Source organism: Sprattus sprattus, assembly GCF_963457725.1.
Source record: "Sprattus sprattus genome assembly, chromosome: 18".
Classification (NCBI taxonomy): domain Eukaryota; kingdom Metazoa; phylum Chordata; class Actinopteri; order Clupeiformes; family Clupeidae; genus Sprattus; species Sprattus sprattus.
In genome coordinates, this window is record NC_137916.1 from 1,920,001 (window position 1) to 1,946,755 (window position 26,755).

General features: G+C 41.9%; 1 protein-coding gene across 1 annotated transcript in view; it reads right to left on the reverse strand.

The window, feature by feature from the left end:
• Positions 1 to 26,755, reverse strand: part of LOC308379824 (ATP-binding cassette sub-family C member 12-like) — a gene marked incomplete at both ends in the record, with an annotated part of 79,980 nt that overhangs the window by 20,804 nt on the left and 32,421 nt on the right. Inside the window, 6 exon segments of the mRNA XM_080857087.1 lie at positions 5,296 to 5,385; positions 5,782 to 5,835; positions 6,597 to 6,690; positions 8,121 to 8,255; positions 11,030 to 11,233; positions 23,757 to 23,829. Of these exon segments, the coding sequence (XP_080713213.1) occupies positions 5,296 to 5,385; positions 5,782 to 5,835; positions 6,597 to 6,690; positions 8,121 to 8,255; positions 11,030 to 11,233; positions 23,757 to 23,829 (650 nt within the window).

The window sequence follows — 26,755 nt, forward strand, 5'->3', positions numbered from 1 at the left end:
ATTATTGACCTGTTCAGATTGTGTTTCCTTCCCTTCTCTGAAGAGTATTTTTACAAATATTTCTTGAAGGTTTTCACAATGAAATCCATAGAAATTATTTTTTTACCAAATTTTCAAGTTCAATTTATCTGTTTCGGTAGTGACTGCACTGTTTCGGTAGTGACTGCACTGGTGGATGGATGTTCATTTCTCTCCCAAAATCATCCAAAAGGTGCTCTGGTCCGCCTTTTAGTCCACACAACACATTTATTTAAAAATTATGGGATTGAACTACTTACCATTTCATTTTGTCACTACCGAAATCATCTGGTCACTACCATATGTTTCGGTAGTGACTGTTTCGGTAGTGACAATTCTAGCTAACTTTAAGCATAAATAAATAATTCTAGCAAGCACACGGCTTGCAAACAAATATTTGAAGAGGTGAACACACATACAAACATAAGATTTTCCATGAAACCCCAAAAGGTTTACTTAATTGAAGAAAACATGCGTTTCGGTAGTGACAATTCTTAAGGTTACACGTCGATTTTCAGACTTTGGAACACATTTATATAAAAACTATGGGATTTAGCTACTTACCATTCAGCCATGAGGGACAGAGATGCAGTGTCACTGCATGGTCAAAAATGCAGAGTCGTGGCTAAAACACAGGCTCAGCCAATGGACTAAAACTCTTGTGTTTCGGTAGTGACATGAAAACTAGGGACATGATTTTTTGAGTATAGTAAATTGATTTAAAAATTAAACCCACAATAAATCTAAATATTCCGAGTTCTGTTTCAACCCAATCATAAAGATCTTTGAAATTAAATCATTGAAAAAAAAAAAAAAAAATTGAAAAGTGTTATTTAAAGGCATTGAAATTTAGATGTCAGGGTTGGGGACAGCTACTTCCCAATAGAAAGTACCCTATAAATGATGATTTTGTATATATTTAGCTTATCACTATCTCATGTAATGCATTGGGTTTATATACTGCCCTACAAAGCAAAAAGGCAGTAACTGCATTTTTTGGCGAAAATGAGTTATTGTGTTTTTTGTAACATTCAAAGCATTCTTTGTCATGTAACAAAACATCTCATCTCAAATGTATGTCGTTTTGGAGAAAATTGTTGGGTGTTTGTACAGTTACTACAAAAACTGCTAGTAAAGCAAAGCAAAAAGGCAGTAAACGCCATTACTGTATTAAGTTACTGCCTTCTTACTTGGTATGGAACCTTCGGAAGTAGGAGTAATACAAAGTAATACAGAGCAAAAATACAGTAACTGTAAAAAGGGGGTAAAATACAAAAAATTATCAAATTACTAATATCTGAAAAGAATAAGGTTATATGGAGTTACAATACTGCCTCATGTCCAATAATCTACCTACAACTACTTGGGCTGGACAACAAGATAACTTTAAGGTCATTTTTCTCAGTTTAGTGCTCTGTGCAGTTACTGCCTTTTTGCTTTGTAGGGCAGTATAGACCATAACATTTTCTAATTAAATATCTATGCCTAAATACCTAATTGTTTTGTAAATAGTTTTTATTGTTGAGGGACTGCATATTACACGAATTCGGTAGAATGGCCCATATCTGGTCCCTAAGGGAACCGAGGTTACATATGTAACAGAGACGTTCCCTATCGCAGTTACTGCGATATAACAAATGGGACTGTATCCATTAGGGCAGTGTTCCCCAAACTTTTTTTTCTGGGGACCCATATTTTAAAAGTCACAAGCCAATAGACATTATTCATAAATAATAGTGCTGTCAGTTTAACGCGTTATTAATAGGGATGCACGATATTGAATTTTAGCCGATATCCGATATGCCAGTATTTACAAGCTCATTTTGGCCGATTGCCGATACCGATATATACACCTCAGCTTTTTAATTATTGAAAAGTCTCTCCTGTACTAGAATTAATCTGTTATTATGCTAGGGTATTGCTGTAAATACAGGACATTACAGACTTGATTTGTATCATTTTAGAAACAGACATTCACTCATGAAACTGAAATGGTTGAAAATATGGCAGATTTATTTATATTTTCACGTCACAATAAATAACAAAATAAAGGTGGGTTTGACCATTAATGAGGATATTTTATTGTTATTTTATTTTATAAATTATATTTTATTGTTATTTCAGAACTTGTAGGCCTACTGCCAGTGGTTAATAAGCTATCTCAGACTGAGTGATCACTTCTCTCTGAACAATTATTACAATTGTTAAGTTTTAAACAATGAAAAACAATGCAATTGAACCAGCAATATTTAAATGAGGCATCCATTAAGTGCCTTTTTGGACATTTAATGTAGGCTATTGGGGGGAAAAAACCATATAGCCCATTTATTCTTCTTTTCAACATTCAAATTAACCAGCAATATTGGAACAAAGTAATTACAAAAAGATTCCAAATTATACAAAACATGTCTTAACATTTCAACATTGCTAATGGTATGGGTGGGCCTATGGAAAGCCTTAACAATTTTCCAAACCATTGTCGTGCCGTCCCGGTAATTTCAAGTTCAGTTTGTTGAGGGATGAAAAGATATCGGCCAGATAAGACAAATTGAGAAGCCAATCATCAATGAAAAATCCTGATAAGGAACGCATGAATTTCATATATAAGTTCATAGAATCTGGACAAAACTCTGCCTTTGGACAACCAGAAAATGAGTCCTTTTTATTTACTGTTACATTTATTTACGCTTACATTAATTCCCAAATACATTTCTTCCTCCTTTTATTTTTCTATTTATTTACACATTTTTTACCGTACTATTTCCCGTACCGTATTTATTTCTTCTCGCACCTTTTTACATTTCTTTCTCCTTCATTTACATTTCTGGCTGCATTTATTTCTGTATTCATTCTTGTCTCGGTATGCAAATGAGGTGGACTATCATTGGCCGGCGCACCGTCTCGCTCATTGGTCTCGCTAGGCCTCTCAGATGACGCCTAGTGTGCAGTTGATAGGGGCGCATTGACGCGCAACACTCCAACGCTCTAAAATGCGCCACTTTAGCGTATGCAAAGACCGGGTCGAAGCCGCCCGAGCACTCTGTATTGTAACCACCACTGAGTGAGACAGATTTGAAGCTAGGAGCCTGCTCCTTTCAGGTGCCAAGCTCTGAGTTGCCACAGCTCTGGCTGGGGATGCCAGATCGTCCCGTGCGCCTGTGATAGGAGGACTCTTCGCAGAGGCCACTCCTATGATGGTTGCACAGACATTCTGACCAAATCGCCAACCACGGCTGACTGGGCCAGTGGGGGGCCACCAACAGTAACTCCTTGCCCTGGCCCCCTATCCTGCCTAACAGTTGTGGGAGGAGAGGGATCGGGGGAAAAGCATACAGGCACAAGCTTGGCCACTGGTGGCTCAGCACTACCACGCCCAGTGGGCGGTCATCGCCCCCCAACGAGAACCAGAGCGGGCAACAGGTGTTCTCCCTGTTGGCAAACAGATTTACCCCTGCTTGTTAAAGCATATCTGCTCGACCACCTGAGGGTGGAGACACCAGTCCGTCGCCCGAGGGTTGCCCCTTGATAAAAGGTCCGCCCCGTAGTTGAAGTGGCCTGGTATATGAACTGCTTTGAGGTAACGGAAATGAGCCGCCGCCCACAGGAGCAGGCGGCTTGCCCATCCATACAATGACAGAGAGCGCACTCCTCCTTCGTGGGTGATATAAGCCATGGCAGAAGTGTTGTCTGTCCTCACCAGCACATTATGACCACTTAACCTGGGCAGAAAGTGTCGTAGTGCCAGGAACACCATATGCAGTTCTAATACATTTATATATGACTCGTCCTCCGCTGTAGACCAGCGACTATTCACAGATCTTCCTTCGCAGGCCGCGCCCCACCCCCTTGTGGATGCGTCTGTGGTTACCACAACGCGGCGTGTCACTTTGCCCATAGTCCCGGCGCTGAGAAGAACTGCGGTGTTCTCCACATTGCCAGGGCATCTGGAGTTCACCGTTATTCTGCGATGCCTGTCCTTGGTGGAACTGAGCTTCGCAGAGCTATCGCGGCTGACGCCATCATGCCCAGTAGTCTTTGACAGCAAAGGGACGAGACTGTCCGTCCTAGCCTGAATTGACGTACGCATGATTGAATGGCCTTTATTCGAACTGGGGACAGACTGACCTTCATTGAGGTAGAGTCTAGTACCATGCCTAGGAACTTGGCGAGGATGCAGAGCACTCTTTTCCCTGTTTGTTACAAAGCCGAGTTTCCCTGTTTATTACAAAGCTGACATGAATTTTGCATGAGTGCAACAAGTGGTTTTCTGGGTGGTGGCTGGGGATCCACCTCTCCCCCCTGTGTTTTCAGCGACCGTATTGGATCAGATGGCTGGATTCTTGTGGTGGCCCTTCCCACAACAAGCGGCATGCTGTCATGAGGCGTGGGTAGCGCCCTGGGTCGTGCACTTAGTGGGCTGTTGCTGAGCTGGCGGCTGTGTAGCAGAGCGGAAGGGGTTTCTGTTCCAGCCCCGACGCGCCTGCACTTTGGCCGGAGGGGCGGGTGTGCGGAACCCACTCCGCTTCTGTCCTGAGGACGGGGTTGCCTGTCCCGAAGAGGACTGCTGGTCGGACCCACTGGAGCAAGGCATCAAGGCCTGGAAGACCTCACGGCTTTTCTGCTGCTCTTCGAATTTGAAATCCATGGTCCCAACAGCCTCACCGAGGTTAGCAAAAAGCTAGCAGGCTAGTCAGAGACCGGCAAGCTAACCATCTAAGATAGTAAACTCGACTTTCTGTACTGTAAGTCGAATTCGTAGCACTCGAGAGCTAGTGAAGGTTAAGGAACCTGAGAACTCACCAACTCATAATGAGTAAAACAAGAATACAATTGCACACGAGCGAACAAACAGTGAGCGTTGGGAATAGAGTCAGACCGAATGATCCACCTCGCACGCAACGTCTTTGAAAGAGTAAGTCACGTCATCGCAGACCCTGATTTATGGGCTCCTGAGGGGGAGGGCTCAGGATAGCCATTTGACGTGTTACTGCCTTCTGGCGTAAGTGAATAGTGTTTCGATTGGTCCTGTGACACTAGGTCAAGTCCCATTTGTTGTATCGCAGCTACTGCGATAGGGAACCTGAAGAGCACAAGTACGATGACCTAGCCTTTGGCATCCATGCATATGTGATATGTGTGTGTATATGTGTGTGTGTGTGTGTGTGTGTGTGTGTAGGTGTGTGTGGGTAGGTGTGTGTGTGTGTGTGTGTGTGTGTGTGTGTGTGTGTGTGTATGTGTGTGTGTGTATGTGTGTGTGTGAGAGAGAGAGAGACTAACCTCCTGCAGCTTTGCAGTACTGGTGGTATGTATTACGTGACACTGATCCCTCCTGAGCGACCTCCTGTTTGACTAGCTGGTTGTCCGAATCTGCTCACACACACACACATACAAACACACACACACACACACACACACACACACACACACACACACACACACACACACACACACACACACACACACACACACACACACACAAACACACACACACACACACACACACACACACACACACACACACACACACACACACGTGTGCGTATACATTTGAGCACACAAGTATATAACCTCTACTTGTACACATCTGCATATTACACTCCTATAACACACTTTAACACACACACACACGCACACACACACACACACACACACACACACACACACACACACACACACACACACACACACACACGAACAAACAAGCCCACACACTCACACTCTTACACATGCACTTAGAGTAGTTGTGTGATATTAAAAGTTCACCTGTCCTGTCAGGAGCCTCTTCTCCTTTCTTCACTTCATCCGACATGTCAAAGGCTGAGGGGGAGAGGAGACAGATGATCTACACACACCTCTTGAGCAACACACACACACCTACACACACCTCTGGAGCAACACACACACACCTTCACACACCTCTGGAGCAACACACACACACACACACCTACACACACCTCGTGAGCAGAACATACACACACACCTACACACACCTCTGGAGCAACACACACACACCTCTGGAGCAACACACACACACACACCTACACACACCTCTGGAGCAACACACACACATACCTCTGGAGCAACACACACACACACACACACCTACACACACCTCTGGAGCAACACTCACACACACCTACATACACCTCGGGAGCAACACACACACACACCTCTGGAGCAACAAACACACACACACATCTACACACACCTCTGGAGCAACACACACACACACACCTCTGGAGCAACACACATACACACACCTACACACACCTCTGGAGCAACACACACACACACACACACACACACACACATATACACACCTCTGGAGCAACACTCACACACACACCTCTGGAGCAACTCACACACATACACACATCTCTGAAACAATACACACACCTGCACACACCTCTGTAATAACACACAGACAGCTCTGTAAGACTAGTGTGGAACTCCTGACAGCATCTCTAGATGTCCGTCAGTAGATCTGCAATGCTGTCAGCAGTTCCACAGTGTTGAGTAACTACTAATTCCTGTCAGAACTGTGAGGCAGTGAGGCCGCAGTGGAACATTCTGGGTACCGGGGTTGCTGACTCCGTTGTTGCCGTGTTTGTCTGCAGGCGGCTCTGGAACATTAGTTGGCTGAGGATCATCCGGCGGTTCCTTATTTTCCAACATATCATAAAGATGCATTAATCAGAAACACACATACTTAGAGAGAGATGCATCAATCAGAAACAAACAGACTTAAACATAAATGCATTAATCAGAAACACACAGACTAAAAGAGAGATACATCAATCAGAAACAAACAGACTTAAAGAGAGATACATCAATGAGAAACACACAGACTTAAAGAGAGATACATCAATCAGAAACACACAGACTAAAAGAGAGATACATCAATCAGAAACAAACAGACTTAAAGAGAGATACATCAATGAGAAACACACATACTTAAAGAGATATACATCAATCAGAAACACACAGTGTGTGTGTGTGTGTGTGTGTGTGTGTGTGTGTGTGTGAGAGATACATCAATGAGAAACACACAGACTTAAAGAGATATACATCAATCAGAAACACACAGACTTAAAGAGATATACATCAATCAGAAATACACAGACTTAAAGAGATATACATCAATCAGAAACACACAGACTTAAAGAGAGATACATCAATCAGAAATACACAGACTTAAAGAGATATACATCAATCAGAAACACACAGACTTAAAGAGAGATACATCAATCAGAAACACACAGATTTAAAGAGACACGTACATCAATCAGAAACACAGACTGAACGAGAGATATACATCAATCAGAAACACACAGACTTAAAGAGAGATACATCAATCAGAAATACACAGACTTAAAGAGAGATACATCAATCAGAAACACACAGACTTAAAGAGAGATATACATCAATCAGAAACACACAGACTTAAAGAGAGATATACATCAATCAGAAACACAGACTGAACGAGAGATATACATCAATCAGAAACACACAGACTTAAAGAGAGATACATCAATCAGAAATACACAGACTTAAAGAGAGATACATCAATCAGAAACACACAGACTTAAAGAGAGATATACATCAATCAGAAACACACAGACTTAAAGAGAGATATACATCAATCAGAAACACACAGACTTAAAGAGAGATACATCAATTAGAAACACACAGACTTAAAGAGAGATACATCAATCAGAAACACACAGACTTAAAGAGAGATACATCAATCAGAAACACACAGACTTAAAGAGAGATATACATCAATCAGAAACACACAGACTTAAAGAGAGATATACATCAATCAGAAACACACAGACTTAAAGAGAGATACATCAATTAGAAACACACAGACTAACTGCAAGTGTTTTATCCAGAGTGTAAGTGTTATATCCAGTGAGCTAGACTGAGAGGGGGTGCGTGGTGTGTGTGTGTTTGATGTACTGTGCTAGACTGAGAGGGGGAGAAAGGTATGTGTGTGTGTGTGTATGTTTCTGACGTACTGTACTAGACTGAGAGGGGGAGCATGGTGTGTGTGTGTGTGTGTGTGTGTGTGTGTGTGTGTGTGTGTGTGTTTGACGTACATGCGTCTGCTCCAGCTGGAAGTTGATGATGAGCTGTGCATAGCGCCCCTGGGCCTTCATCAGAGACTTGTGTGTTCCTGCCTCCTTAACCTCACCGCTGTCAAGAAGGAGCACGTTGTCACAGAACTCCAGATACTGCACCAGTGAAGAGAAGGGAGGAGTAGAGGAGAGGAGAGGAGTGGAGGGGAGGAGAGAGGAGGAGTAGAGGAGTGGAGAGGAGGGGTGAAGAGAGGAGAGGAGTGGAGGGGAGGGGAGGAGAGAGGAGGAGTAGAGGAGTGGAGAGGAGGGGTGAAGAGAGGAGAGGAGTGGAGGGGAGGGGAGGAGAGAGTAGGAGGAGAGAAGTAGAGGAGATGAGTAGGGAGGAGAGGAGAGGAAGAGTAGAGAAGAGGAGAGGGGAGGAGAGGAGGATTAGAGGAGAGGCGAGAGGAGAGAAGGAGTATAAAATAGGAGGGAAGAGAAGAGGAGAGGAATGGAGGAGAGAAAAAGAAGAGGAGGAGAGAAGTGGAGGAGAGAAAAGAGGAGAGGAGAGGAGAGGAGTGGAAGAGAGAAAAAGAAAAGGAGTAGAGGAGAGGAGAGAAGAAGAGAGGAGAGGAGAGGAGAGGAGAGGAGTGGAAGAGAGAAAGGAGTAGAGGAGAGGAGAGAAACAGAGAGGAGAGGAGGTGTTAGTGGAGGCTATAGTTCAACCATGACTAAGAGAGAGGGAGGTGACGTGAGGACAGCAGTGTTGACTGGGGACTTTGGGACTCCTGTCTCTGTCAAAACAAACACTACCACATGTACACTCAGTGTGGACACATGTGTCCAATTTGCGATTTCAGTCCGATTTAAATTGGATATTGGACACATGTGTCTCCCCAGAACTAGATTCATTGTGTCCGACTTGAGTCCCACTGGACTCCGATGTAAACCCCTGGACACACGATTCGATTCTGCTGGTAATTGGACTGGGCGCGCATGTGTCTCTCGTATCTGATTCAAATTGGACAACAACAACTTTTGCACGTGCTTGAGATCGTGCCCACAGACATATACATGCATCATATATAATGTATATGATATGATAAACGCTGCTAGACGCTCAGTTCTTGTGCTCCCTCTCATTCACGTTGAAATACTGAAAGCGAAAGTGAAACTTAGAAACTGGAACGCAAATGTTTGGGACAGAACGCGCTAATTCAGTGAACAAATATTTTCATATTACTTTTCCACCCGTTGTTAGTCATGTAATCCATACAACTTTAACTGTGGTGTGTTTTTGTTTCATTTCACAACGTATTTACTGTATAATCAACGGTTTTGTTTCATTTCACAACGTATTTACTGTATAATCAACGGTAGCAGATGTAAACATTCCGCATTTGATTTGAACTGATCTAGTTTTGTCACTTCCATGTGCTTTGAGATAGAGCAGTTAACCCCCCATGGAGACCCCATGGAGAGAATCGGATAGGATCGGAGTGCTGCCATCATGTGCCCGCACTGACTAACACACTCACACACTCATTACACACACACACACACACACACACACACACACACACATACACACACACTCACACACACACACACACACACACACACACACACACACACACACACTCACACTCACAATCAGGCATGTATGCGCATTCACACACACTCATGAACAAACCCACAAACATGCTTACACAAACAAACAAATTACACAAACATGCTTACACAAACTGACATCAGAGATGAAACACTGCTTGCGTTTTCAGCTTATATGCACACACATTGTTTTCTAAGCATTTGAATGTGAAGTATGTGTATGTTGTTTACATGTTGTTTACATAACATAAGCACATATTGCACATCATACACATTGCAAAGCATCCTTTATGATAAACAACTAGCGACTCGACAACTTTTCTTTCCTACTGTGAGGCGCATTGTGTGGCCTACGTGTCTGAAATGCGGCGTAAAATAAAGTTTGATTCGATTTGATTAGTCAGTCGGAGGCAGTGTTGAGTTGAGTGTTTATAGTCAGTCGGAGACAGTGTTGAGTTGAGTGTTTATAATCAGTCGGAGACAGTGTTGAGTTGAGTGTTTATAATCAGTCGGAGACCGTGTTGAGTTGAGTGTTTATAATCAGTCGGAGACAGTGTTGGGTTGAGTGTGTATAATCAGTCGGAGACAGTGTTGAGTTGAGTGTTTATAATCAGTCGGAGACAGTGTTGAGTTGAGTGTTTATAATCAGTCGGAGACAGTGTTGAGTTGAGTGTTTATAATCAGTCGGAGACCGTGTTGAGTGTACTGTTTATATTCGGTCGGAGACAGTGTTGAGTTGAGTGTTTATAATCAGTCGGAGACAGTGTTGAGTTGAGTGTTTATAATCAGTCGGAGACAGTGTTGAGTTGAGTGTTTATAATCAGTCGGAGACAGTGTTGGGTTGAGTGTTTATAATCAGTCGGAGACAGTGTTGAGTTGAGTGTTTATAATCAGTCGGAGACAGTGTTGAGTTGAGTGTTTATAATCAGTCGGAGACAGTGTTGAGTTGAGTGTTTATAGTCAGTCGGAGACAGTGTTGAGTTGAGTGTTTATAATCAGTCGGAGACAGTGTTGAGTTGAGTGTTTATAGTCAGTCGGAGACAGTGTTGAGTTGAGTGTTTATAGTCAGTCGGAGACAGTGTTGAGTTGAGTGTTTATAGTCAGTCGGAGACAGTGTTGAGTTGAGTGTTTATAATCAGTCGGAGACAGTGTTGAGTTCAGTGTTTATAATCAGTCGGAGACAGTGTTGAGTTGAGTGTTTATAATCAGTCGGAGACAGTGTTGAGTTGAGTGTTTATAGTCAGTCGGAGACAGTGTTGAGTTGAGTGTTTATAGTCAGTCGGAGACAGTGTTGAGTTGAGTCTTGAGTGTGTATGTCCACTAGGGGAGAGTGGTGTTACCTGTAGCTGGTGCGTGACCAGGATGATAGATTTGCCCTTCAGGGCTTTCTTGACACACTCCTCGAAGATGTGTTTGCCCACGTGGGCGTCCACCGCAGACAGCGGGTCGTCCAGCAGGTAGATGTCCCGGTCTGAGTAGACCGCTCTGGCCAAACTGATCCGCTGCTTCTGTCCGCCAGACAGGTTCAGTCCCCGTTCACCAATCTGAACAGGAACAAACACACACACACACAAACACATTACACACATATACACATAACAGAGACAGACAGACAGGCAGACAGGCAGGCAGACAGGCAGGCAGACACACACACACACACACACACACACACACACACACAAACACACACAAACACACACACCGTGGCGTTTCTACATTAGGGGCACGGGGGCACTGCCCCACCAGATCGAGATGGCGCTGTTGTGCAGAAAGCTCAATACATTCGTACTTTGCGGCAAAATATATTTTATTTAATTTTTTATGCAAAGTAGCGTGAATGTGTGTGTGAATAAACTTGACTCACAAGCAATATAGCAGTGTTAATTTCGTCGACGAAAACTATGTCGAAAATTGTTCGTTAACGACCTTTTTCCCATGACTAAAACGAGACTAAGACGTGACGAAAACGGATCTTTGAAAATAAAAACTAAGACTAAATCTATTTTAACTTTCGTTTACGAGACGAAAATGTTGTGTTTGACGAAGTCACAATACTTATTTTTTTTTTTTTTACTAAACTTGCACGCACCTAACATCATTGGTTTTGGTTGAATGTTTCCGGTTCATGTATTGACCTTATTCGATCAGCGTCACCGTAGCTAGATACCCCAGTGTTGAGAGATTTGAGTCGCAGATGGAAGGAGACAGCGAGCGAGAGCGAGAGACAGATAGAGATATAGAGAGAGATAGACAGAGATATAGAGAGAGATAGACAGAGAGATAGAGATATATAGAGAGATAGATAGAGATATAGAGAGAGATATATAGATATAGATAGACAGAGATATAGAGAGATATATAGATATAGATAGATAGAGATATATAGATAGAGATATAGAGAGAGATATAGATAAAGATAGATATATAGATAGTGAGAAAGAGATAGATAGTGAGAGAGATATATATAGATAGAAAGATAGTTAGTTAGAGAGCGAGATAGATAGTGAGAAAGAGATAGATAGTGTGAGAGAGAGATAGATAGTTAGAAAGCCCTAACGACAACCTCGCAATGGCTCAAGGTCTAGCTTCTGGACGCAAAAAGCGAATGGATATTTGGACACACTTCAAGTATAGTGTGACGGAGCAGAAAACCCTATGCACCGTGATCATTGGAGAAACATCATGCGGTTTTAAAATCAGTGGTAAAAACACGACGAACCTCAAAAGGCACCTTAAAGCCCACCATCCTGAAGTTCATGCCACGGTAAGTTCGCTAGTAACTCTCAATGATGGCTTGTTAATGTTAATGATATCTAGTTATAAGCATCGGCTAACGTTTCAATTTAAAATGGGGCAGTCGAGTGTATAGGATGTCAACTTGTATATCCAGTTAATAATTATTGATTTAAGCCTCCCTGTTAGCCTTGGCAAATGATTGACAACATGTGTAGATAGCTAAACATGAGGTAGCATAACTAACCATGAGGCAGCATAGCTATGCTGCCTCATGGTTAGTTATGCTACCATAGCTATGCTGCCTCATGGTTAGTTATGCTACCATAGCTATTCTGCCTCATGGTTAGTTATACTTCCATAGCTATTCTGCCTCATGGTTAGTTATGCTACCTCATTGTTAGCTCATTGTTAGCTATTGACAACATTTGTAGATAGCTAACAATGAGGTACATATCATTGTCTATCATGAGCACCACTTCCCACTGTCAAATATAGCTGTCTAGCTAAATTGGTTGTTTATCAGATTGCACAGCAATTCGTATGGAATCTTCAAAATCTAGACTTGATATTCTCTTATATTTGAATGGCAATACTGTTAATTAAGCATTGCCGTAAACGGATTATTTACATTTTATTGATCGGAATTCAGCGGTAGGCATATACTAGTGTTTTATGATCAGATGCAACAACTCAAGCTTGAGTGAGCCAGGTGCAGCTTTAATGCAGGCGCCTTTTTGAGACATGTTTTACACAGTTTACATACAAATCATGCTAGCTCTTCAGTTCTGCAAAGGATGACGACCCCCCATTCAAAGTTAATGGGTATCCGTCACCCTTAACGGCTCACGCATTCCAACGCGAACGTGTGAAAGGTGTGTCGCGTTGGAATGCGTTGAGCCGTTATGGGTGACGGATTTGAATCGCCATCCTTTGTCATCCTAGCGTCCCACAACTACATTGTATGATTGTAACTAGGAGATCTGTATATCCTAACCCTAGAGACTAATTGTATCCACAATTTTTTCACCTAGATCCCAGACACAACCAGACCAGAAAAACGGCAGCCTGATCCAGAGAGGATGGGGCCATCTATTCAATCGTTCTTCACTTCACCATTGAAGTACAAAGCCGACTCAGCCGAACAAACCAGCAAAGAGGAGGCTATTGCCGAGTGGATTGGCCGCACTGGCCTACCTGCCCGTTCAGTTGAGGACGAAGATTTTTTGAAAATGATGCTGGTAATTGACAAGAAGTTGACCATACCAAAGAAAGCAAAAATTACTAATTCAGTTGACAGACTTTACAATAATGAAAGGCAGAAATGTAAAGATCGACTCGCCACAGCACGCAAATTGACAATTGGACTGGACATATGGACAAAAAAGGGGCTCACAGCATCATTCCTTGCCATAAGTGCATGCTATTATTGCACTCAGCAAAACATGGCAAGACACATACTGCTGAGGCTGGAGCAGATCTCCCACCCACACACTGCAGAGTGTATAAAAACTTGTGTCGACAGATGCACAGAGGACTGGGGAATACCTAAAGAGAAAATTCTTACAGTAATAACCGATAACGGGAGCAACATGGTTGCAGCATTCAAGAGTGAAGATGCTGATGAGCCCAGTTCTGAGGATGGCGAAGTCCAAAGCAGTGACGAGGAATTTGAGGAAGCTGATGAAGAGCAAAGGTAAATTATATTTGTTTGTGCGTAGCTGTTTAAGTTGTAGGCTAGATAATGTCTGTCATTGAGCTATGTTTGGTTATTAATTCTATGGTGTTATGATGATGTGTGTTAATACATAGTATATTGTGATTTTATTGGGTTGCTTGTGGCAACTTTATTTCCCTTGGATGATTAATAAACTGCCTTTCTTCTCTCTTTGTCTCTGTCTTATCTATCTAGGTACGGAGCCATAAAGAGGACACCCTGCGTTGTTCATACGCTGCAACTTGTTGTGAACATGACCCAGAAGGAACAAGGTGTGAAAAGACTCTTGGATAAAGTAAGAGGACTTGTGAGGCTCTTCCGCAAGTCATCTGTAGCAACCGAGCGACTGCTCCAGCTGTGTGGACTGATTCTGGTGAAAGACTGCGTCACTAGATGGTCCAGCTCTTACCAGATGGTAACCCGTCTTCTTGAGGTGAAAGATTCCATTATCCTGGTTGCTGATGGGATGGACTGGGACTGTCTCCTGCCCAGTGAGTGGCAGAAGCTGGCTGCTTTTAGAGACCTGCTCCTCCCCTTTGCAGAGCACACCAAGATGCTGCAGAGCGACACCATGTCCCTATCCCTGGTGGTGACCTGAGTGCTCACCTGTCCCAATTCCCCCAGGACACTGGCTACAAGGACCTAGCTGGCCTGGCTCAAAAGATGAAGGCAAACATTGAGCTGCGCTTCAGCTGCTTCCTCGATCCAATGGATCCCAAGTTCTCGCCCCTCGCCACTGCTGCATGCTTCTTGGATCCAACTGTTTCACCTGAAACCCTCATAGAGAATGAGGACAGGCAAATCCAAGAGCTTCAGAGAAGAGCCGAAGATTACATTTCTCAAGCAATAATACAGCAGCAGCAGGAGGAGGATGATGATGATGATGATGCTAATGAGGGGGAAGAAGAAGAGATAAAGGAGGCAGCCGAGTCAGCCCCACCTTCAAAGCGTCCGAGATTCCGGTTCTTCTCGAAAGCAAGGACAAGCCGTCCATTAAGACCAAAGCCCTCTGTCAGGCAAGAGATTCAGAAGTTCAAGGAGCAGCTTTCTCAGCCCATACATGAAGAGAGCGCAATTGACTTTTGGGCCGCACAGGGTTCTTCTGTGTACCAGACCCTAAAACCTTTTGCATTTGACCTTCTGGCAATGCCAGCATCCCAAGCATTTGCAGAGAGGGTTTTTAGCATAACCGGTGACCTAACTCGTGGTCGGCGAAATAGAGCAAGGCTCATTTTGGAGAGAAGTCCCTTTCTCAAACTGAATAGAGATAGGTAGACTATTCTGCTGACTTGAGGTGGGGGGTTCATGTTGCTGTTATGACTGCCCTTTTTAATTGTTAAAGTGTGTGTTTTTTTGTGTGTGGTTGTTATACTGTTTCTGTTAAACCACTTATTTCTTGTACACACATCCATGCACACATATACAAACAAAAAGCCTACACGAACACACACACACACACAACTTGTTTTTTGTACGCACGCACTCACACACAAACACTGTTCATGTGTGCACAATTTGTAAAAAGTTAAGAGATAAGTGTGATGTGTCTTGTAAATATGTGTGACGTTTTATTTGTCAAAAAATAAATAGACTGACTGGAGACAAAGTTTTGTTTCTTTTTGTTGGAAACTGAGATGCAGACAGAGATTTGCCCATTTATGTGTCAGATAACTCATTCCTTCCTCCTACATATGACGCACCTATACTGGGAAGGAAATCTAAGGATAACTTAAGTACTGTAAGTTAGAGTATTATGAAGTTGTAGACACAACACAGGGGGTCCCTGGGCCTGAGAAGGTAAGAAAAGGAGTTTAATATGTCTATTAAATGTGACTAAAACTAGACTAAAATGTAATTTGTTTTTGTCGACTAAAACTAGACTAAAATGAAATTTGTTTTCGTCGACGAAAACTAGACTAAAACTAAGAAGGATTAAAATGACTAAATGTGACTAAAACTAAAATGCATTTTCGTCTAAAGACTAAGACTAAGACTAAATCAAAAATACCTGCCAAAATTAACACTGCAATATAGCAGGGCTCTTCAATTAGTTTGGAGCTGGGGCCGGTTCTTGAAACTGAGGCAAAGTCAGGGGCCGGAGGATATGAGTAATCAAGGTAACTTATAAAGAAATTACAACAACATACTGAAGGAGTCAATATATTCTATTTTGTAAGTCAGGGACGTGCAGTCATTGGAGGCAGGGGAGGCAGAAAAAAATATGTATATATATATATATTATAAAATAAATATTCATATTTCTCTACTAATCTGTGGTATGGTTGTAATTTCTGCAGGATTCCGATCATTTCGAGCCTTTTTATTATTAAAATCGCTGAATTTGAGCATTTCCGCTTCCTGAAAACATGGACGTGCTGTGGACTGAGGCAAATGCATTGGTGTCTATGGGCAGCTGAGCCAGTGCCTCAGTAAGGATTGCGCAATCACTCCAAACTGGGTTTTACGCATGCGCAAGCGTAGAACCTTTGAGTTGAGCTCAAAACGCATTGAAAAGTATTGTTACTGAGGCAGGCAGTACCACTGCTTCTGGAAGGGAGGCGAGCGAGAGCGCAATTGTCGGGTATATGTTGTTTTTAAAGTTGGGCTTCTTCTAGGCTTCTGCTTGACGGCGAAAATGGAAGGTTGTATTGCTAAGCTGAAGCAGTCGAAACGTGATATGACTAATAATGGGAGACCAATGGCGGAGCTAAAATGTTTGCTTCAAACGACGGGACCGAAGGTATTGACATTTGCAATGGACTGTTTCACGTTTCCCAACGGGACATAGGCTATTCATACGCAACACAAACCTCGCTAAAGGCTGCTAGGTGCAGGGGAGCCGTGAATGGATTACGAGCTCCAACGAAAGTGCACCAACTTTAAATTATACCGGTCAGTAGAACATTTTGGTATTGTGTACTATGTCTGTGGTGTTTAACTGTTTGCTTGTTAATACGTTGTGTAAATAAATATGTAAGTGTTTTTTTCTCAACTTCGAATTTAAGTGTCCGAGTTGCAGTGTTGGGCAAACTACTTGATATTTGTAGTGAGCTAAGCTATCAGCTACTCTACAATAAAGCTCAACAATTCAACAAAATACAACAATTCAGCTTCACTACACAGAAGCTACCACTCAAAAAAAAAGTAGCAAGCTAAGTTACATAAACCTTTCAAAAGTAGTTTGATACATTAGAAGCTACTTTCAGTTAAACAAACTGCATGCCAAGTCAATGCAATTTTAGGGATCAACACAACTGTTAAAACAAACAGATAAAAACGGTTGAATGGATGAAATTCGTGTGTTCGTATGTTTGTGTTGGATGTCATTAACTTTCATCATCTTCAGCTGTATCTAAATATCAACAGCAATCTAGTTATCCGGTTGTCTAGAATCTGCATGCAAACTACCCATTTAAAATTAGGGGAGAATTCATTTTAAATGTATGAGCAGCGTCTGGTGTACTTGAAATGCGATATCTATCTATCTATTTTTACTCGTCTCGCCTAAAGTGATGTACTGCTTAATTTTTGTGTTTGATGGCTGCAGGGAAGCCTGTTATGAATGAACATCAGAAAGGTCCAGGATAAGTAGCTTTCGAGGACGCTACTGCGGTACTTGATCAATAAAAGAGCTTAGCTACTGAAAAGTTACTTGGTAAATAGCGACGTTACTGCCAAGCTACTGACAAATGTAGTTCAGCTAGTAGCGTCGCTACAAGTAGTGACGCTACTGCCCATCACTGCCGAGTTGTGTAAAAGGTTATATTTTCCCTAGACAAATTGAAATGAGCCATATCATTGGTGGGAGGGCTAAATACGCTACCTTGTAACTATTAATATCTAATTTGACACGGTGTAAAAGTTCAATTACCACACCGATTGTACGTTTAGCTGTAGGCCTATAGCCTTGTAAAAGTCAGTTGACTATTGAGCCGCATAACTTCTTATAATAATAATCGTTTAAAAGTAATACTATTAGACAATAAAACATAATGTTTTTTCAGTTCTGGTGAGATGACAATTTTTAAACCATAAGCATACATACATGTATGATGTATACATTTCTATTTTTTTTAAACAACTAGAGATCGGAATGACGTAATCACTTCTGGTTTCTGTGCCTCACCAGCTGCGAACCTCACCGCACGTCACTGTTGTAAGTGCTAGAGGCGCATAGGCCCAGGGATTCAAAAATCAAACCAGGTGAGCAATAACCAAGCCATATTAACAAACAATTGAAGAAATGCAATTAACTAACAAAAACATGCACTTCATTGTACATAGATGTACCAACACAACTTTACTGGTCATTATCCTCAATATTTAAGATTAAACTGATTTGAGTGACAGGCTGAATCAAATGTATCTCCACCAACAAAGTGCATTGCAAACAACTTCCAAGTGCACCAATTCTTTTTTTTACTATTCTGCCCGTGCTTCTCTGTTTGTGGCATGGTCCCTCTAGCCTGCTAAATTGGCTTGGCAGATAGATAACAGTTTTATCAAGAGAAAGTCTGAAGCTTGAAGTTCTTTTCAAACCTTTACTTAAGAAGCACTGTAAAATTGAGCAGACATACTGAGTAATCTTGGTAATCTCATCTCGTAACATTCGTTTCTAAAAACAATCACTTAACATTGCATGAGTAACTGTGATAGAAATTACGTTAGCTTAATGCTAACTTATAGGGGAAATTCCATAGAGGCAGCGCTAGCGTTTAGCATATTCTTCAAAGTAAACAATTCGAACAAGCTACGGTTCATTACAAGTGGTTTCCACAAGAATTAATGTTTCTAAGTAATAACTGATCAACTGTTTAAGAAAATCTTGCAGGCAAAGGTTTTCTGGCCATATATATCAGAGTAGGAAAAAATATATACCACTACCTATATGGTGCATACCGCCACCCAATGCACATGAGAGTGTACAACTGAATGAGGCTACCGGAGCTCACTCTGGGGGCCAGTCCAAAGCATCACAAGGGCCAGATCCGGCCCGCGGGCCGTCTATTGAAGAGCCCTGCAATAAAGTCTTATTTTGGAGTAATTTGATTCGTGTGTTTTTCTGTCTGTGTGCTTGCTCTGTGAAATGCTGCTCTCCGCTGTCCGTACCTTTCCGGTGGGGCTACTGCCCAAGCTTAAGACTGTTACCATGGAAACACCAATGAGCGTGAACCACACAGGCCAAAGTTAACATTGGGAGATTGGGCACTTTTAGATGTGCCCCATGAAATCTGCCTAGCAACTCGACTCAAATATTGCGAAAACAGCAAGAACTGTCCCCCGTGACCAAGAAAAAAAAAACATAGTCAGATCATATCAGACAGACCAATGCCAGTAACGTTACTGCTAGTTAGCTATCGCTAGTTTTTGAGTATTTTGGAAGTGTTTTCAGACTACAACGAATAATGTAGACTATTTGTTGAGGGTGCAATTTAATACATTTTCATTGGAAGATAACTTAGAAATTAAACGTTTGGGGCCACTCAGACCAGACGACATGATCCTGCTGCAGCCTGGTGAGAAAGTTACTCGAATTTTCAAGACGGAATGGTATGACAGAAAGACATGGCTAACTGCTAGCACATCAAAACGAGCACTGTTCTGTTTCCCATGCCTTCTTTTTGGAATTGGTGCTAATGCAGAATCAGTTCGGACGACGGATGGATTCAAATACCTGGAGCATCTGGCAGACAGAGCATTGAAACACGAAAGCTGTAAATCCCATATCAATTGCACCCTGAAATTTGGGCAGGTTAACATCATGGCACAGCTAAATAGTGCATATCAGCGGAACATTTTAGAGCAGTGGTCCCCAACCACCGGGCCGTGGCCCGGTACCGGTCCGTGAGGCATTTGTTACCGGGCCGCACAGAAAGAATAAATAATTTATATCAATTCCCTCTGTATTAATTATTAGCGTCTGAAAGGTGTTTTATTTTGAAAAATGCGCTGATTTTCCCAGACGTCACATTCGCCTGTGCCTCTTGTCACGTCAAGACGCTTGTCAAGTTCAAGTGATGCGTCACTCAAAAAATAAGCCTGCAAACTAGCGAAAATTAGTAAACAAAAAAAAATCTTTGGAGAGCTTCTTTGCAAAGATGAAAAGGCCAACTAAGGAGCCAAAAGAGGAGCCTACGACCTTCAAAAGAGAAAGCTTCTTTTAACAGACAATACCAGGAGTCATACTTAAGATAGGGGTTTATCCAGTGGCGGTCCGTGCATTTCACGACTAGGCCTTCAGCGATGTCCTACACGATGTTAAACTGAGTGAATCCACCTCCTAATACCATCATTATGACGCCATTGCTCTCGAACCAGTATATTTTATACAGAAAGGGAGTATAAGTGAGCATTGCATCACCTTAACATAGTCGAGTACAACAGACTTTATTAATATTTCCGGAGCATTTCAAATCAATACACCCGTATTAACAATACATTAAGAGTAGTAAACTCTAAGTTATATGATCGCTTGGATATTACTGTCACAACTTAAAAATAAAAGGCGATTTTCAGGGATTAGTCTACAAAGTTTTATTAAGTCCACCAAAAGTAGCCTATGTGACTCAATGTGAGCTTTAACAAGTTTAACAAGTAACATCGCATTGTCCCACCTGCAAAGCAGTTTCATTAAACTTCCCATCCTCACGATATCCAGTTTTTCTTGAAAGTTCCGTCTTGAAAATGGCGTTGTAATTGTATCAAAAACTGGAATTATCAAGTTTGTGTAAACTAATTTATTTGAGTTGGTTAATGTAATTATATTTAGTCTTACCAATTGAAACAACTAGAAGAATAAGCATTGAAACCGATGTACGTAGTTTTAGCCATCTAAACTGAGCACTGAAGCACTGCACCGGTCTGCCTCAGTATCCAATCAAAGGACGTTTACGTGTCACGTTCAACGCGAGAAAAGAAATCTTCCGGGCCTTCTAGAAGGCCCAGTGTCGCCAACTCGAATTCTGATTGGTTGTCACAACTGTCTGTTTCAGTTCATTCAACTTAAATGAACTGAAACAGCCAGTTGTGAAAACCAATCAGATGTACACGGGCCTTCAATGTGAATTCTGAAGGCCTCAGGGAAGATTTCTGTTCTCGGGGAAGATTTCAAGGAGCGTGGCAACACATGATAGCGGAAATATGATTGGATGAAAGCTCTAACATAAATGAACAACGCTGGAAGCATGAAATGAAGATAATGGACTATGGGGAATCATTTAATACATATTTATGAAAAGAAAATATTAAAATTAAATTTATTTTATTACATTTATTTTCTGATGATGTTTAGGCCAGCAGAGAAGGCCTTGAAGGCCCTGACGGACCACCACTGGGTTTATCGCAACAGGTGATTCTCACGCACCAAGTCCGCTCTGTTTAATATGTGGCGACAAGCTAGCAAACGAGCCAATGAAGCCTTTAAAACTGCTTCGGCACATGGACACCAAGCACTGATTCAGAGTTATGGTGAGTTGTATTTTTCATGCACTTAACGTTCGTTATACAATGGTGTTGGCCGCAAATTAACTCCACCTAACGTTAATGTTAGCTTTTGTGTATGAGCAGACTGGGCTTCATTCTATCAAACTCGCGCTTGCCTCACGGGTGCAATTGACCCTTCCACGACCACTCCCCAAAACGGTAACTGATAAATCATAGCATAGCAACGGTGACTAAGCTCGGGACCTCAGTCAAGCGAACCATTTTGATGACTGGAAGTCAATGAGAGAGACGTCTGCTCGAGAAGAGAAAATGAAACGCTGCGCTTATGGAGTGTGTAATTCTGACAGCCGATATCCAAAAAGGCTGGAGGGAGGGGTAACATTTTATCCCTTCCCGAAACCCAAGACCCAGAGAGAGAAATGCCTGCTGTGGATTAAACAATGTTGACGCCCCCCCCCCCCCCCCCATCAACTGAATGTCAGCAACGTAAACAGAAGCACCAACGTTTGTTCCAAGAAGCTATGTCGCTCAAATCTGCCCACTGCATCGAAAACGTGAGAAAACCCTTGCTTAAAATACGATTCAGTTTTACCACCTTACACGTTTGCGTAGCGGCGACTGTGTAGATATTAGAACACATAAACATAGCTGGAATGAACCTGTTAGCCTTAGCATTTGTCTGTCTACAAACACGGCATGTATTGCTTCGATCTGAGATCTTGCCGTTTTTCCAAAAAAAGCTTGTGATTTCTTTGGGTAGGGCTGAAATTGACATGGTTGAAAACATGTTGCCACGCCATTCATACCAATGCTGAGAACCTGGGAAACGTGAATGCTTGACTTATATAGCAAGCGTTGCTAAGGGGGGCGGAGTTTGTGGAAGGGTCCATTGAATGATTCACATCAATATGAATGGATGACGTGACTAATAAGACGTGTAAAATGACACCTTGAAGCCGGTCCGTGAAAAAAATGCCTACATTAAACCGGTCCGTGGTGCAAAAAAGGTTGGGGACCCCTGTTTTAGAGCACAACAAACAGACAGAGGAGAATCGTTTGGTACTGAGGAGGCTGATATCTTGAATAAAGCTCTGTGGGAAGTGCAAACTTTGAGACGATGTGCGAGGGCGACACCAGGCTGAAAAGACACTACAATTCAGTGAGTCAAACTTTTTAGATTTTTTGGAGCTGATGGATGCGATCTGCAAAAACAGAGTTTTGTTCATATGAAAGATATATGCTGTATTAGTTTTTATCATGAGGGTTGTTTTAAGTCTGTAAATGGATTCTCCATCAGTTTGTTTGTTCTGTTGAAAGGAATGCAGTGTCTGAGAGAAAGAGGGATGCTAAAACTTAGACGCGCCATAAGATGTTTAGAAATAGACTGAGATAGTGATTGAGAATGCCATGTGTTTTGTGAATTCTTTCTCTCTTGTGTTGTGTTTGAACTCAGGAAGTTACCCAGGTTTTGGGCTGAGAGGTCTTAGGTTAAATTCTCATTATTGGAGGGAAAAGACAGGTGGCAAAATCGTTAAGGACCTGGGAGTGGTCAATGTATTTTGTAAACCACTGATGTTCAATAAAAGGTTGTTTTGGTCAGTAGGCAGGCAGAAGCGATTCTCCGCCTAGGATCCAGGGCGTAAAACAATCTGTTAAACTTTACTCTGATTTGTGGCGTCGTTATTCTAAGTTATTCTAACAAAACTTAAGTAAGAGTATAGGATTAAGTAAGAGTATAGGATTTTTTCCCTGACAGTTCATTAAGCAGCATGTTTTGTTGCTGTTATTTGTTTCAGTTGTGCCTTTTGCTTCATATTGTATTCCACACGTGTGCCACAAGCTTAATAAATTATGCAAGTTATTTGAGCTATGTGTCTGTCTAATCATTTTACTTTGTTGCTTCATTTTACTTTAATGCTGTATTATAGACAACATCTTTGTTGAGCGCTGAAGCATGTGAAATGTATTTGAAATAGGATTTCTGCTCCCATGCAGCCCATATCATATCTTACTGGTCTATATAGGCCTACTGCTTATAATAATCAGCTACCTCTATATATGTGATGGTGACATGACGTCATAAAAAATTGCCCCACCAGAAATTTCAGGCTAAAATCGCCACTGCACATACACATAACATAAACAGACAGACAGGGAGGCAGTGCACGACCCACCTCAGTCTTATCACCGTAGGGGAGTATGGCCAGGTCTGGCTTGAGGGAGCATGCACTGATGACTACATCATACCTGTGGGAACACACACAAACACAAACACACACACACGCGGGTACGCACGCACGCACACACACACACACACACACACACACACACATACACAACCACGTGTTTAAATGTGTCCCTGGAGAGTTTTGAGCAGCAGTGCTCCACCATTTAACGTAAAGGAAACTGAATTGAAGTCAGCAAGTAATGCGTTGCTACGCAACACCTGGAACTCTATCTGCTTGAAGAACTATTTTTTCTTAGCAGAAGTAACGAAATGGCAACAAAATAATTTAAAAATAAGTATTTTGGAGAAATGTCTTCTATGGTCTTCTTCTAAGTAACCGAATAATAAACGGATTATGTATAGTCCGACGACATTTGAGTAGCAATATCCGAGGGAAATTTCAGCAGCGGCGGTGTGTGGCAAGTTTTGAGGGATGGATGGCAGGCGGGCAAATGTTGGTTTTAGGGATGTTGTGAATAAAAGTATTTATAGACAACGTATTTATTATGTATTATGTGCAACTGTATTTATCAACAACATCTAATGTGTTTTATGATTATTATGTATGTTTTTACAATGAATGTATTCACAATCACTTATTTATTTTAACAACTAGCTATTCTGTGATACAGAATTAAGGAAAAACTATGAGATTGGAAACAAATCTCAGATTTTGCCACCTATACAATCTAATAGAAGTCCTATATGAATCTATACAGAATAGCAGTTAAAAGGCAACTAATGTCTTGTAGTATTGTATACAGTATGTGTGTGGCTGACATGGCTGCCCTACGTGTTTTCTTAGATGGGCTGTACTTTAAACTTTAACCTTAGTGAAACTCCTCGAGGCATTGCCATGTGGAATGCAAAGTAGCCTAATGTTTCAATATGTTGACGGACGTCATTCTTACCGCCATGCCCTGTTGTATGTAACTTGCACAGGTCTTAAAACTACTGTTTTGTAGTGTTGTATTATGTAGGTGGCTGACTTGGCTGCCTTAAGTGTCTTTTTAGATGGGGTGTACTTTGAAGCAGGCTTAGTGAAGTACATTTTGCAGGGTAAGAGAGCGCTCAAAGTGCTGTTATTCAAACTAGTTCTATTTTCTGTAACATTTTTTTTACCATACTGAGTGTCCCCTCTGAGGAGGCATTACTATGTGGAATGCAAAGCAATGCCTTCATCAGTCTAGCCAGCTGACTAAATTGCTCACCTTTCCCTACAAGGACCCAGAGTCTGCCCACTTTATGTTCCTGAGGTAACTCCTTGGTGTTTGCAACCTAGTTATCAGTCAGTTCCTCTCTCAGCTTATCAGTATTAAGTCTCAAACGAGGAAACAAGCACCCTAGCCTTGCCACTCCTCAGTATGAACACATTTGTTAACATCTTATTAGTAAGGTTACCTAAAAAATGCTGAATGTACTTAAGTCTTATAAAAATCTTTGCTCAGTGACTTAAAAGCAATAGCCTAGAAAGATCAACTGTGCACTAGAATGTTTCCAGATTGACAAATTAGTTGAAAATGGTAAAGTGTAGTTATTGTGTACACACTAGATGCGTAGGAATGCGTTGATCCGTCAAGGTTGATTCAAAGTGAATGATAGGTTGCTCAGACACGTTGCAAATCCTCTCAGATGTATTTTTCAGTTACAATAATTGTTTTTTTACATTGTACAGTGTCTATTTCTCTGTAACTTTCTAAAAATATAAGCAACAAACTACTGTAGGTACAAATATACGACCATCTACGGAGTTTGGTCTGCCATCTTTTTTTTTGGAGCTTCGCGGTTTTGAGACTTGACCATATGCGTGATTTGATTGGCTAGAGTCTGTGTTGTCGTCTGCGGTCGCACATTAACGCACATTGTTTTTGCGCATTTTCCGTGGTATTTATCAAACCAGATCAGAGCTGGGCACTCTGTGCTTACTCCGCCCTTTAAAGGGCCTGATTTACTAACATTGATTTGCGACCGCAGCTTAATCTGCGCCTTTGCCAGGCGCACATTAACGCACAGTGTTTCCCCGCATTTTCCGTGATATTTATTAAGCCAGATCCGCGATGGGCAATCATTATTTAGCGCACCGTTAAAAGACGGGAGAAATTGCCTGCAAGTTACTGCCACCATGGAGATTCGAGGAAGAAAAAACTAAGGTTCAGCGAAGAGGAGATAGATATATTGGTTCACGTTCGCTCAATCACTGAACCTGATTCAATGGGTTATATTGTTGTTTTGCCCGCCATCACCTACAGCGAGATGTTTAAAAGAACACGATTATAAATAATATGCTATTGGTGGCATTAATGCATAAACTGTCTATTATAACAATATAGATGTGTACATGGCGAGATTAATACGTTCTACAAGGGACATGGGTTCACTACAATATATCCCCACTGAAACAAATACATTTACCAAGTAGCCAGGCCTCTCCAAAATCACCGTTGCTCAATCATGGATAGATGGCACTATTCCGGAAGATAAAACTGTCATGGACAGAGCACTACCACGTAAGTAATGGTCATGTTGGCATCACATATGACCTGGACATTCATTGAATATGTGTGCTTTCTGTTTCGGTAAACGTGTTCGTGGATTGAAGGTGGGACTGTTTGCATGTGGGTGCGATCAATGGCTCCAATTACGTTCGGAAAGTTTAATTTCAGCTATCGTAGTGGGGAAATGTATATTGACCAGTGCCCCGTAGCAATGCGTCGAGCACCTTGGTGAATATTTGGCTGAGTGAAGGCTGAGATATACCAACTGCAGATGCTATAACTGTTTGAAATTATCCGGAGGCCAATATTTGCAAATGTTGCCAGGAGTTTAACAACTGATGGAATGGAATGTGATCGCCTGGTGGAGGGTTCGATGTCGTCTCTGATCTGGTCCAGTAATTGAAGTATTGCGTGGCTGGTTAACCTGTACCGTCTAATGATTTGTGGTTCG